Source organism: Asterias rubens, chromosome 9, assembly GCF_902459465.1.
Source record: "Asterias rubens chromosome 9, eAstRub1.3, whole genome shotgun sequence".
Lineage (NCBI taxonomy): Eukaryota > Metazoa > Echinodermata > Asteroidea > Forcipulatida > Asteriidae > Asterias > Asterias rubens.
Genome location: NC_047070.1, coordinates 20,330,303 through 20,345,321, shown reverse-complemented (window position 1 = coordinate 20,345,321; position 15,019 = coordinate 20,330,303). Strand labels below are relative to the sequence as shown.

The following is a 15,019-nucleotide window of genomic DNA, read 5'->3' as shown; positions in this document are numbered from 1 at the left end:
AAAGCAGACACACAGAAACTACACACCAAGCCTCTCCAAGTTCTATCTCTAGTAACCGAGTCCACACTGAATTTCTCCGCCTATCAGTCAATCAAACATTTGCTGGTAACATGTGGTTTTTTTTTGTGGTGTGTACACAAATTTACCCAAACCAAACGGTGCCCTAGAAATATGTCCACCATATGGTCGATGATGCACATAACTCTTCGTAAAGTTCTCTGAATCCTTGGTTTTGCCTCCATTTTGGATCCAAACTATAGCTTGAAACTCTCAACCACATGCAATAATTACGGCTTAAACTTTCAACAGTTTGCTTTATCCTCAAAATCATATGAACAATAACCAAGATCATCTCTTGATACCGACTCCTGATAGATTAAAAACTTTTCTAGTGTTGTTTACAGAAAAATTGAACAAATTCTGGGAATGGTTGGGTCTTCTTTTTTAAATACATTTATTAGTTTTTGTAGCCGAATAATTAAATGGTATTAGATTAAGGTCAACTTCACACAACTCTTTAACGCTTTATGTCTGATGACGTGTTTTTGCTGCAATAAGGGGACAAACTTAATGAAGCAGATGCAATTTTCAAGCTCGGAGCAACTTTTGATTTTTGAACAGCCGTTTTTATCCAACATTGTGAAGCGTTTTGGTATGAACATTTTCTGGTTACTGGCTTTAAGGAGTAAGGCTGTGTTTCGTACAGTTTCCAGTGCTGGTTGGTTCACTGATTAATCTATATGTTACACGGTTTTCAAAACTTGCACTCTATTACCACAATCGCACAAATTAATACAAGTTGAAAATTGTTGATTGAATATCATTTGTAATGGTGACTCTTTTTTTTGTTCTTCAAAATAATAATAATCTGAGATATTTACAAACGTAACAGAAATTATTTTAAAAACTTATATCCATCAGTTCGTTGTGAGGACAAGAAGGCAAAAATTTCCTGATAAATATATCTGTGAAGGGGGGGGGGGATGATTTGAACTCGCAAAACATGTGTTCTTAAACGGCGTAAAACCGATTTTGGCTCACAAGCGCCTGTGGCACAAAATCAACAGCCAACCCCAGTTGGATTTGAATCTTCGACCATGTGTTCATATTCTTGGAGAGATTGCCCTCAACTTGATGACAAGTCGTTAGGCCCTGCCTATTTGTCTGCCGTTCATGCAACAGTCACAGTGCGATGATTATACACATGCAACGGTCGCAGGTAGCGCGTGGCAGCTCTTGCCACTGACTCACACACACCTACTGAGATTGAGGATAAGTGTACCGTAGCTACACCGTGCTGTAACTACACTGCGTTAACAATAACCGTCTCGACTTCAAGACTACAACTGATAGTATAAACAAAACTACATGAAATCCCTTTCAAGGTTATATGGTTGGATAATTCTTCAACCAATAATTGTTGAATTTGTGACGAGCAGTTTTTTAAGATTTCCAAGGGTTGGTGTCTGTTTGCGAATGCTGCGGCAAGAGATGCGGTTGGTACTAACTGTCACCTCGCTAAAAACAAATATTAATTTGACGTTTTTGTGAAAATACTGTGACAGTTTTTTGCCATTTTCTCAGCAAGTAGACAGTAGACATAGAATTCAGCTGAAACTTTCTTACATGCATTTTATTGTATCTTTCATTATAATTTCCCCTCGATTCAGCATTACGATGACAAAACCAATAATTATATGACCCTCATCTTCAACAGCAAGACCAACAGTACAGGGCAAATTCAATAATCATGGATGCAAGAATTATATACTTTAAAAAGTTCTACCGAAAAAAAATGACTCCACCGCCAACAAATCCTTGCTATTTTAAAAACCAAACTGCTTTGCTCAATATGCCGTGGTCATAATCCTGTAACAATAAAAAGGTTGACTTAGGATTGAACAAGGGCAGCACATCTCTGTCTTTGTTGGTCGGTCGTTGACAAAGAAGAGGGGGGAAATGGGAGGAGGGGGGGGGGGGAGAAGGAAAATGGATTGCACACAGTGCATAAAAAGCTACACTGTTAAATCTTAAATATCGTCAACATTTACATGTCATTTGAAGAAGGCAACCTGTGCAACACGATTCATGTAATACAAGATCTGCACGACACCAGCAGATGAAAAACACGTTTGTTATCTCTCAATTGGTTAATTCTGGATCTAAATAAGCATATTTTTCATATATAATTTACACAGATAGATTTGTTGTTATACACAGCTAAGCTATAAGACATTTTGTGTGTGTTGTGTTATGTTTTATGTAACTTCTTTTAATAAGGTGTGGTACCCCCTGGTTGTCTGCTATACAGGCCTCTCCTTGTCTTTTATATGCAAAGATTCTAGCTGCAGTAACGTTTCGGCTGGTTCAAATTCAATTGTGCCCCCTATAGCGCCCTCTATAACCGTTTCGTCGGGCTCCTCAGTGTAGTAATCGTCGTTAAGGGTGGAGAGTATCAGGTCCTGAAGAAAGAAGCTTCGGTCTGCGTTATCCACCTCTAGCGATTGTTGTTCAGTCTCGGTTAGAACTGGCTCTTGTATTCTACAGAGAGAAAACAAAATACAGACTTACAATGGCAGTCAAAAACTTAAAATTTCTTTTGAAATGATGTGAAAAAGCACTCAGTGATAAGGGAAGGTAGACATTTAATAAATGGCAATAACAAATACTTAGTAAGAAGTACAGTAGCTTTCGATAGTATAAATTATTTTGAGAATCAGCAATGTGGTTATGGAAAAAGATGTAAGTTTTTATCCCCCAAACTTAGAACTTGAGAAACGTTACTATCAGAAATGTTGCTCAGATTGTTCATTCCAATTACAAATTATTCTTCCTACGTGGACTAAACTAAAACTAATCATGGACAAAACTAAGTAATGGTCTCTAAACGGGATACCATTATTCTAAAAAATATTTCTGAATATTTCGTTGGACGAATTCTTACCTTGATAAGAGAAACTGTGAGTCTTTTTGTAACGATGAGGATGACATGCTACTTTCAGCTACCCCTAATGAAGACGATGATGCACCGTGGCCTGGATTACTATTACTAGATGCAGCAGCAGCTGCTGCAGACGCCGCTGTCGCTGCATTGGTTTGCCGTCTAGGTACCGCTAACCTTTCAACCTAAAACAACAAACAAAAAAATCACTCAAAAATCAACAATTCTAACTCTAGCCCTCCTATAACAGGTGGATAATTGCTCAACATTGAGGCATGGCTCAACCTTAAACAAAAAACAAATACATCACTCAAAAATCAGACATTTGTAACCCGAGCCACAACTATTTTCTTAACATGGAGCTTGGCTTCTACTTCTACTTCTACTTCACTACTCGGCAAAGTCCCATGATGGGATATCACGCCAAGATTACGCACGCGCAAGACCGATGCAGCAACTAGGGTAGATTAAGAGTGGATTTGAACTGGGAGAGCGGGCAGTGACAACAGGCAGTGGAAGATTGTTACATGCAGGGGTCATTCTTGGGAAAAAAAGAGTTTTTGTAGATGTTGGTGCAAATTTTACACTAGACCACAGACCAAATGTCAGTAGTTTACGTGACGAGCCTGTAAACTTGTGACTGGACAAGTCCAGCAGTGAGTAATGCAGTTTAGAGAATGAAATTTATGGGCCAGAGACCCGTAATAAAAATAATCATGCGCTATGAGCGTAAAACACTTGCAGATACCATGAATACCGGTGCTAAATAAGTGTCTGTTATTTATTCTAATTGATGTGCTTACCTGCTGCCTTGCAGTGCCTTGCTGGCTTTGCTGCTGCTGCTGTCTTTCTAGCTGCAGCTGCATAATTTGAAGCTGCTGTAGCTGAGATGCTGTGGAGTCGTGACCCGCTGCTCGCCGTGTTCCTGACAGCTGTGACAGCAGTTCTGCAAAAGAGAACAAGCCAGAACATGCTTACATCAATCAAGGTGTGAATTGGCACAGTTTATTTACACGTATTGTCCAAACCAATAGCGGATGAACCGCCAATAACAGAAATCTAAAACAAAATTAAACAAATATTTAAATATAGATGTATAAAATAGGATCTACGTAACTGTTAAGAATTACAGTTAGATAGGCCTAAGAAAAATAATTAATAACGATTACATACATATACAAAATAAATCAATAGATCAATAGAACAACAATATGAAAACAGATACACATATAAAAATATAAAAATCAATCAATCAATACATCAAGAGAAACAATATGAAAACAGATACATATATAAACAAATAGTTCAATCAATCAATCAATCATAATACAGTAACATTATCAGGTTCTATAATGGTAGTGGTACAGGGTAAACCACATAAAATCTGGTTACGGAATGAATTACACAAAAATAAAGAAAGAGCACTTCATAAATACAAGCATTGCGCTCAAAGCGTTGAATTACACAAAGCCACCGAGACCTTTTCCTCTATTGCCCTGATCTTGGCCTTATGCAAACTTTGCCACAGAATCTTCCAATGGAAGTAGGTCAATGGGCGTGCCTTTTGCAAAATGAAAATGGCCCCTCCCTCTGAAAGATTTCACTCAAGGCCTGCGGGGAGGAGTACAAAGTTTCCAATTGGTGAAACTATTGTTATGAATCATATAATACACACCATGGAGTAAAACAAGTTCCCTTTGAACTGTAAGGTTCACCAAACTGCTGTGAAGGTAAGCTTGCCATTTCACTAGTACATGTATACATTCTACTTCAGGTTGAGTTTATAATATGCATTAAACTTGAATAGAATGCAGCAGTGAGCCCCATCGGCACAACTTTGCCCGAAAGTTCAAGGCCCTCTCTTAATGTCAGTTTTTCAATGAGAGACTTTTGGGAGGTCTTTTTTCACAGTTCTCATCAGTAGGGCTCAGACCTACTCGCAATACTGAGCATGTGCACGGCGCTCAGAGCAGCAAAGAGCGTCACGTCTGCTACTGTCTGCGTCTCAAAAGTCTCCCAGAGCCAGACAAGCTTGAATCACATAAACGACTGAGAAGCAATATCTTAATTTAAGATAGGAACTTTGTTATCCCACACTCGGGAAATTAAAACTGTAATTCAAACAGTATAAAACAAAAACACTACAATATTTAAACCATAAAACAGACAGATTTAAGAATGTCATCATTTCTCGGCAAGAAATCTACTTACCAGCAATAGGATCCATGGTTTCCCTACTGCTCGGTGAGCTTGAACTCTGACCTGAGGATAACCCGCTGCTCCCGCTGAAGTGCATGTTGGGTCTCCTCGTCCTCTGACCAATACCCCGGCCAGGGTGGAACATTCTACGTAGGTGCCTAACATTACCTGTTTCATCGTGGACTCCTTACAGTTAAGGAAAACAAATGCTAGACCTTTGAGAATTTACAGGGTTATCCATTGCAAAAATGGCATAAAAAAGAGGAAATATTTCAGTCATTCATGAAAGAACTTGGGCAGATTCTTTGTGTCTTTCTCAAACCTCAGCTTGAGCTCCAGCTCTGGTTTGGGCTCCATCACACATTTTGGAGCAGTGTAAACTTTACACAGTGTTTCCAACATCAAACGGAAGCCAGAGTCAGAGCCTAAGCCAAGTGTTGTCAAAAGCCCTTAGTAACATGCGTTTTAACCCTACACCGAGATGATGTACATTTCTTAAAATCAATAACAATCTTAATAATAAAAAATTAAAAAATAATAAAAAAACATTTATATAGCGCCAAATCCATTAAAAATGCTCCCAGGCGCTTTACAACAAGAAAAAAAAAAAATCAAAAAATTTAACCACACAAAACGAAATAATTATAATAATTAAAGTAACTACAAATTATCAAGTCTTCTATTTGGATGATACACCTGGTAACTTCCAGTAGGCATAAAGTAATACACTGAGCGCTAACAAATCTAAGTTAAAAATAAAAAGGATATTAGATCTCTTGGTGATCTGTGTTCGAGTGTCAGATGAGCTGCAAAGTCATCAGTGACATGATTGGGATCCCCTCCTGTCGAGGCGGCACAAACTGGACATACCTAGAGAAACAAACAAGCAGCAGAATTCTACACTTTGCATGGTTCAGCTGTTTTGTATCACAAACAAGAGAAAAGTACCTTTCACACAAAACAAGTGCTTACTAATTGAATCGGGTAAACAAAAAATAATAATGAAAAGTTGTACGTAAACCTGTGCCAGTTAAACAGCAAACCTGCCAATCATGAGTTACCCCGTTTGGATAGTTGTCAACAAAATTCACTAGAAAGTGCTGCGATTTATAGACCATATTGCAGTTACAATGTACACAATAACAGACAAACAAGCAATCACATTTTTTCCAATCATTTATATATTGGTAGTCTTTGTTGTCTCACTGAGTTTAATTTATGATAGAGTGCGCTTTCAGAACAATGCGAAAGAATGGGATAATAAGTCCTCTAAGGATGAAAAGTTACAGGCCTGTATGCTTTGTTTTTGAAAGGGCAAGGGCACCAAGGCGTTTTCTCTCTGGCAAAAGGCACCCTATGAGGAAATTGTAAATTTCTACTGGAGCATTTCAAGGGCACCAATGCAATGGCAAGGGGCAACGGAGGCAATCGCCTGCGTTGCCTCCGTGAAGTATCAGGCCTGAAGGGTACAATGTAGCTTTATCACCGAGTTCACATAGGCATACTTTTAAATACTGAACTGGCCAGCCAGTCCACTTGGAAACAATTTTGACAGGCATTTGGCCGGCAGACCACTGTTAAGGGGAATTTATTTTGTTGTTTATGCAAGTCGCCTGACACACAAGGCCTGAAGGCCACTTTAAGGTGTGGGCTACAATTATTTTTTCCAGAGGCCGTTGCCACCTCCTCCTAGAGCTGAAACAGGGTTACCCCTTTTACAGTCCATATGAATGTAGGCTTGGGTATCATCAATTCGAAGCCTAGCCGGTAGAGCAGAAAGCACTAGGCCTACCTCCCCAATTTTATGCATCAAGTGTCACGACCCGGATCCGAACCCACACCCTGCTGACCAAACACCAGCGCTTGAGTCCGGTGCTCTTCACCGCTCGGCCATGACACTGCCACAAATGCTGTATAACAGACTTACCACTTCCAGTAAGGATTCGGAATGCTCCGATGTGACGTGTTCTTGTAGCGTGGACTCTGTGTAGCCCATTTTGCCACAGAATGGGCAAGTAAATGACTGCGGCTGCTCTAATGTGACAGCTTCACCTCCATAATACAAATCTAAAGAGAAAAACAACATCCATTACAAACAAATTTACAGGTGTGCAAGAGCTTTAAAATACTAATGTAATTTGTCCATTGTCAGGTTTTGGTTTTTGCTAGGAGGGGGAGGGGGTACTTAAAATCAACTTCAAAACAGTACATTCTTTTTAGTTTATCCCTGGTTGTCCCAAACAATACACTTGGGCAATTCCTTATTGTGCATTGAACAAGCATTCAGCAGAATGCAGCAAAAATATATTTGTAGTGCATCAACCAAGAACTGATCAGCTCGTGCTGCACCTACATGTCTTTTGCCCTGTCAAGAACCAATTAAATGTTTGCATCATTGTTAGATCTGGTTGCATTTAGCACGGGATAAGGGAGCCGAGATAAAAGCACCTCCCTAAGACCATAGAGCTACAAAGGACCATGTATAAAAATGTGGGCTGGAAAATGAGTCAGACTAGTACCACATCACCCAAACATAAAAATTTTAAAAATCGGTCCCCTTAGTCCCCTAAGAGTACGCAGACACTATGAGCAGCAACAGAACTGTAACGTTTGAACACTCTAAAATGTGGGTGCGTACTTTTCTTTTACTGTTATATTTTTTTTTTATTCTTTTTGGGGGAAGAGGTTCCCAGTCACAAGTGAGTAAAAACCGGCCGCTCAAGGTAGAGACTTAAAAAGGGAAGAAGATTTTTAACAGAAGAGAAAATAAAAAAGTAGAAAGATGACCACTCATGTTGCGTTCTCATTTGGGACAGGTTATAAGAGTACACAGGTCGTGAAGTAAAGAGCTCAATACCTGGGAAGAAACTTGATGACACCACAAAAAATGCTAGCATTAACTCATGTTATAATGGCAAACCAATTTGGAACATAAACAATGTTTCTAAAAAAGTCTTTTTAATTTAACCATGATTTGTCAGAACCCTCCAGTCTACAACCGTTGGAAGGATCAAGGGTTACAATTGTCGCAACATAGCAGGAATTCAAACAAGGAAATCCTCCGCAACCTCATTTCTTCACCCCGCAACAAAGAAAGGACTGTTATAAAGTCTCATTCTTACCAAGAACCATGGCCGAATGGAACCTTCTCCCAATAAACGTTTGCCAATCCTCTACTTTAGACACATTCAAGACTAGATTAAATGACATGCGTACGTCTACCTTTATTCGGGGGGCCCACTACTAATCCACTACTAGCCACCACGCGCCTGCACCATTGATATCCCGATAGTGGACTTTGTGTGTGCAGTACCGAACAGAACAAGGGACAGGGTTCAAGGGTTGACTGGGTCTTACCAAAATCTGACCGAGTAAGTATGCACTGCATGGGATGCTCTGCTGTATGACGTGTTGTTGTCGCACCGTTCTCAAAGCAGACTGCACACAAATCATAATCGTAGCAGATAAGACACTTGTAGCGGCGCCCTCTGAAGTTACCCTTTAGACAGGAGTCACAACTAACAGCTGTGGTGGAAAATGAAAATATAAAACATTATAAGTGATAATCAATCAAAATGAATGTCAGGACTCTCCCTTAAGACCAACCTGATGTACAATGTCTAGTAAAAACAGCAACATGTCGTGCTAGTGCAAACTGTGGACTACTAAAAACTGTGCAAACTACTTGTTTGTAATGCCCATGTTTCTTCCTTTTCAAATATCAACGATACATTGAAAAAAATTGTTGACTGTTTGAAAACAGAAGGCATTTGAGTGGGCCGTATAGTGAGCGATATAAATTTTCCATGGGTGACTGAGTGTTAGTATATATTTTGCCGGATCACGCTTTTTTTTTCAAGTTCCCCGCATATCACATAGCATCCTCTTTCGTCTTTGACGTGAACACATACAACAAGTAGCCAGCAATACCGTCATTATTGGTATTAAATTACCAAGTATTTCATCCACATCCAGCACCAAATAAGGAGAAACAATCCACTTGTTAAGCCACAAGCAAATTGCAAATGCTATTCCTGTGGCACGTTTTTCTTTTTTTCACACAAAATTATCAACCTTTTTTAAAAGCCATATCAAACGTAGGTGATAAGGCGCGGCATGACATGCGCGCAAGCTCAATTTTCGTTGCATTTAAATTTAATTCTTTAATTTTACCCACTCAAAATAAGCTGCCGTATTGTCCAAAGTGCCTGGTGTGTAACCCCACGATAAATTGTCATTATCAAAGGAAAAGTTCATTCAAGAAGGCACTAACAAGTACCAGATGAAATGTCTTGCATAATTCGTTGTATGGGGGACAAAATCTTTGAGTGGACAGAATTTCCTGAGCCCTGCCCACCACACACACAGGAACCAGCTAACTTCGGTCAGTGCAGATTATTTTTAACAAATTTTAAGAAGGCCTTTCATTATCAAGTATCATTTCGGACAACTTGCAGGTAACAATGTTTGGTACTTTTAACAAGCTTCAACCCTTGGCTGCCAAGTTCATCGTAAAATTCAACACTGATCCATCTTTTGCAAGTCACATGTTAACATGGCAGCCAAGAAACATATTGAAATTTTGTCATATTTTTTAACATGTTAAATCAAACTGTATTGAATGTAACTCAATGGAACGCCTCTCCCACCTTCATGTCGGGACATCGTATATATCCAAAGTGGGCCTCCAGCGACCACCAACAGTTCCTCGATCTACACTAGATTCACTCTTATCATATGAGCCTTCTTGAGGTTGTATCTGATTCTAATAAGTCATAATTTATAGTTATCTTCCGGCAAAGAATTCCATCCCGACACACAGATTTTCAGGCAACGAGCTGGATCAGAAGAAATCGAGTGACGTCATTTTCTCGCCTTGAACGTGGTTTCCTTTTCTCTGAACCACTATCTTTATTCATATTTAACTTTAAAAAAACATTTAACAACAAACACTACACATATTTAGCTGTTCAACAATGATTACTCACGAAAAAGAAATTGAATAATTAAAAAAAACGGGCAGTGCAATATAATTGGTAGCTTGGGGAAATCATTTTCTCGTGAGATAATAAGAAACGAGACTTGCAAAAAGATGGCGGCTTCAAGTGTAAACCGTGCGCTTGTGTATGGAGGAAAAGGAGCATTGGGTAGCACAGTTGTCAACTTTTTCAAGTCGAAAGGCTGGGTATGGATTGCTAAGACGTATATGAGTGTATATGTTTCAAATAAAAAATCTTAAATTTTATTGGCGTCTCCAAAAATTGTAGTCAACCTACCAAACGTTTAACGTTTACTAATTAATGACTTTCTAACTCATGGGGGCGCCCTTCCCTTTTAACGGTAAACACACTCTTACTGATTTTAATATTACTAGGTACCTGCACAAACACAGATAAATTTGGGCAATCTAATCAACACCTAAGAAAAGACTTAGGCTTGTAATGAAATGGACTTGAATCTTTTGTGTCCTCAAACTCAAAGTCTCAAAGACTCGAGCAACTCATTATTTTTAAATTATTTAAGTTAAACTTTATTTTATTTGTAAAACTTCAATAAATGTTTCTCTCTAATCTGAACATGTGCTCAATGAAATTACCCTAATTTCAAAGGACCAAATATCATGCCTGTAAGAAAAAACATCTCAGCGGATATCAATCAATCCAATCGGAGGGAATTTATATAGCGCCAAAATCAACCAAGGGCAAGGTTGTTCAATGGCGCTCAAGATAGTTGGATGAAATTAATTGTGATACACTTGTTGGAATAGGAAACATTTGAGGAGTTTCTTAAAAATGTGAATAGTGTTGGCATCCTTGATGTGGTTAGGCAGAGTGTTAGCATCCTTGATGTGGTTAGGCAGAGTGTTCCATTCTTTTGGTCCAAAACAGGAGAGTGAGCCATCTGCAAATGACACAGCATGGGTTCTGGGCACGATCAATTGATGGGAAGATGTGGATGATATAAGCTGTCTGCGTTGTGGTTGCAGCTGCAGTAAGTCAGATATGTAGGATGGCGACTGTTTATGGAGAGCATATGCATAATTTACTGATTTTGGTTTGGCATTTGTAACAAATTGAAGTAATTTTATAACAGGAGATTGAACTTGTAATAAATATCATTTTTCATGCAGTGGGTATGTTCTGTGGACCTATTCCCAAATGAAGAAGCTCAGGTAAACCTTATAGTGGATCCTGCCTTGTCTTGGACCGACCAAGAATCATCCATCTTGACTAAAGTGGAGGAGACACTAGCAGGGGAGAAACTGGATGCCATATTGTGTGTCGCAGGAGGATGGGCAGGCGGTAATGCTGCTGCAAAAGGTAATTGGAGACTGTTAGAGACGCTAGGAGGGAGTGGACTTTGGGGCTCAATCCATTCTTCTTGGAAACTTGCATGCTCTAAAGTCTTCCACAACTGGAAATTATCTTGTATGTCTCAGCCAACAATTGTGTATCCTAACACATATTTGCAAAAGAACAGTTTATGGCAGTGTTTTGACCCTAGCAGAGTCTTTCTCGAAGTATAAATGACAACAAAATACACAGGTACAGGTACATGTACATATATATTGGTGTGACTGAGGTCCAGTGGAAAAAGAAATGAAAAGAGAATGAAGCAGAAAGCACACAGAAAAAGGAATGAAAAGTGAAGGAGACAAATGGGAGTGTGGGTAGAGGGAAGGGGCTGGTTTAACTAACTACAAGGGGTTGGTGAAAAAAGTACACAAACAAGGTGGGAAGAAGGAAAAGTAATTACTAAACAAAGCAGACTAAAAGATTGTCTTGAAATTCAAGCCCTAGTTCTTTCTCATTTATTTTGTTCATCACCTTAGCTCTGGTGAAGAACAGTGACCTGATGTGCAAGCAGAGTGTATGGACATCGGTTCTGTCCGCTGGGATCGCCGCTAAGTACCTGAAGGAAGGAGGTCTCCTTCAGTTGACGGGGGCAAAGGCAGCTTTGGATGGAGGTACACCAGGTGAGATCAAGATTAAAAGTCATCCCTGCATCCTAGTGTATAACTAAACAGGCCATTCTATTTACTAATATAACACTATTATGCAGTCCTGATGCTTTGTTTTTGAAAAGGCAAGGGTATCTCACCCAAATAGTATTACAATAATAATAATAATTAGACACGGCATTTGTGAGGCGCACTATCTCTGTAAAAACATTCAAAGGCGCCGGTCCAGGTCAATAAAAGAAAATCTCAAATGTGTTCAAAGGCCAGTCTGAAAAGATGTGTTTTAAGGGAGTTTTGGAAGTGAGAAATGTCATGATTATGATGACCCATCATGGCTTTCACTGACAATTGGCAAGTAGGTAAGGTCAAATCCTGTACACAGTCTAAGTTTCTAATGTGCTTTTCTCCCGAGGAATGACCCTATCCCTACAACCCTGCAATAGTTCTGTTTGATCTCTCACATGCAATCTAACTCATTGCCCCTGGTGCTTAAAACATTGTGAGAACCGGCTCCCTCTGAAGTGAGGTAGTTTTCGAGAAAGAAGTAACTTTCCACGAATTTGATTTCAAAACCTCAGATTTAGAACTTGAGGTCTAGAAAATCAACCATCTAAACGTACACAACTTCGTGTGACAAGGATGGTTTTTTTTCTTTCATTATTACCTCGCAAGTTCGATGACAGATTGAGCTCAAATTTTCACAGGTTTGTTATTTTATGCATATTTTGAGATACACCAACTGTGAAGGCTAGTCTTTGACAATTACCAATAGTGTCCACTGCCTTTAAATAATATTTCAATAATAAATGTTAATTTTGGGGAAAAACAATTGTTGAACATTTTCAACCATCATTTACTCATTCATTTGTTTGTGTATTTCCAGGCATGCTCGGATATGGTCTTGCTAAAGCAGCTGTGCACCAGCTAGTGCGTGGTCTAGGGATGGACGGGAGCGGACTACCAGCCAATGCTACAGCTTTAGCAATTTGCCCGTAAGAAATCAGAATAACTTATCTCATTAAAAAAATCAGTACTGATCTATGACCCTACCTCTAAGGGAAACAACATAAATAATTGTTAATAATCTGTTCTTGGCATTATTTGCTTTCAGAGTGACTCTTGACACTCCAATGAATCGCAAGTTTATGCAAGACGCCGATTTCTCTTCATGGACTTCCCTGGAGTTTGTCGCATCGTAAGTACAAATAAGATTTTAAACCCATCAACAACAATTTGTGTATAAATCGACTCAATTACAGACATAGATGATTTGAATATTTTGACCAGATATTGGTTTTCTGTACACTGCCCGTGCCAGATACCACAACCAAGAACTTGAATGTTCATTGACTTAATCACATACGAGCCATCCACATTGCAGCAGTAATATGAAGGACCATGAGTCTCTCACTGTGGAAGATGTCATTAGAAAATAATATCTCAAGGAACCTTTGATCAATAGGAGTTTGTATTTCAGGCCAATCTTATTTTTTGCTTTCTGTCTTGAACACAGGTTGCTGTTTGACTGGGTGACTGGGGCACAGGCAAGGCCAGCCAGTGGCAGCTTAGTGCAGCTTATTACCAAAGAAGGCAAGACAGATCTGGTTACTGCCTGATATAACCGGCTCAATCTGGTTCAATCTGGTTCTGAGTAGTTTAAAGTAGCACAAGGTGCTTTATTATTGGATGTGGTGACTGTGTTGGTGCAAATGGTACTCAGTTGGCTGTAGTATTTGTGAATGGGTGAATAATGAGGAAGTACAAACATTTAGAGTTGACAGTATGTAATCATTTCTGTACTTAGTACATACTTAATAGTTCCTGGCATAGTGCCTCGGACAACAAATTATGCCTCGGACAACAAATTATGCAATCATTTTTTCCTGATTTGAGGACTTCCCTTCTTTTTGAAAACAACCAAAGACTGTCCCTGTTTAGAAAACTCTAAGAACAAATTGCCAGGCGTCTCGGCCAAGTCTTGGAAATCGAGAGAACATGTTTTGAAGTAGTTGTACGTCATGATTAGAAAGAAGAATATGTTGAAATATTGTGTCAAGTAATGTATGTAGAGAACTTAAAAAAATACAATTTAAGTATTCATTTTTAGAATATATTTTACCGTCTAGCTTCAATTAGTGAATTGTTTTTTTCAATGAAGGAATCATTTTGTTTTAAAAACACAGTACTGATTTCCAATTATGAAAGCAGCTGATTTTGATCGTGCTACCATCAGGGACCTTATGCATTAACACCCTATACATGTATTGTGCCTAGACGTCTAGGTATCAAGAAGGTAATGTTGCTATGGGTATAGTTCACTGGTTGCTGGGTGTATAGCACGTCATGGTCGCAGGGTCTTCTAGTAACAAAAACATATCATGTGATGCCCTCTAAACTAATCAAACAGTAATGGGCCTATCAAATAAATTAAGTGAAACTTGCCTGCCTGTTGGCGTTAATAATTACAACCTGGAGGATTTGGGACACTAGGTGGCAGCAGATGTATTGAGCAGGTTTCCAAGGCCATGTTTGCACAGCAACTATTTGTCATCTAGCTTGGTACTTGTGTGTCAGGTACTAGGCAATGTCCGGTCCCTGTCCGAACATGGCCCATTCTGTATGCCATTATAAGCATGAAAATAAGTTTAAGAGCATTTGATTAACCCTTAGTCTGCTGCCTTTTATATCTTCTCCCAAATAATCTGATTATTCAGATTTTTATTATTAAAGGTATGACCTGCCAAAGTATTTTTATTCTAATTTATAGAATTTCCTTATAAGGATTCCCTATGTTAAAGTTATGAGTTTATTTTCCAAAATGTTTTAAACTGCAGACAATAACTGTAAAGTATTCAAACCCTTAAGCCAATGTTTATCATTACAGTCAAGCAATAAACCCACCAGCATTGACATATCAA

General features: G+C 39.0%; 2 protein-coding genes across 2 annotated transcripts; one reads left to right on the top strand and one right to left on the bottom strand.

Moving 5' to 3' along the window:
* Positions 1-1,572: 1,572 nt before the first annotated feature.
* Positions 1,573-9,981, bottom strand: LOC117294531 (E3 ubiquitin-protein ligase KCMF1-like). Its single transcript, XM_033776985.1, has 8 exons — positions 9,790-9,981; positions 8,498-8,665; positions 7,068-7,207; positions 5,909-6,010; positions 5,153-5,318; positions 3,745-3,887; positions 2,945-3,126; positions 1,573-2,541 (listed from the first exon to the last, which is right to left on the bottom strand). Exons 1-8 carry the CDS (start codon positions 9,803-9,805, stop codon positions 2,304-2,306), a joined length of 1,155 nt encoding a protein of 384 aa, XP_033632876.1. The 5' UTR covers positions 9,806-9,981; the 3' UTR covers positions 1,573-2,303.
* A 241-nt stretch (positions 9,982-10,222) lies between these two features.
* Positions 10,223-15,019, top strand: LOC117295093 (dihydropteridine reductase-like). The gene is made up of 6 exons (XM_033777662.1): positions 10,223-10,325; positions 11,271-11,460; positions 11,973-12,116; positions 12,985-13,093; positions 13,213-13,296; positions 13,615-15,019. The coding sequence occupies exons 1-6, from the start codon at positions 10,233-10,235 to the stop codon at positions 13,715-13,717; spliced, it is 723 nt and encodes a 240-aa protein (XP_033633553.1). The 5' UTR covers positions 10,223-10,232; the 3' UTR covers positions 13,718-15,019.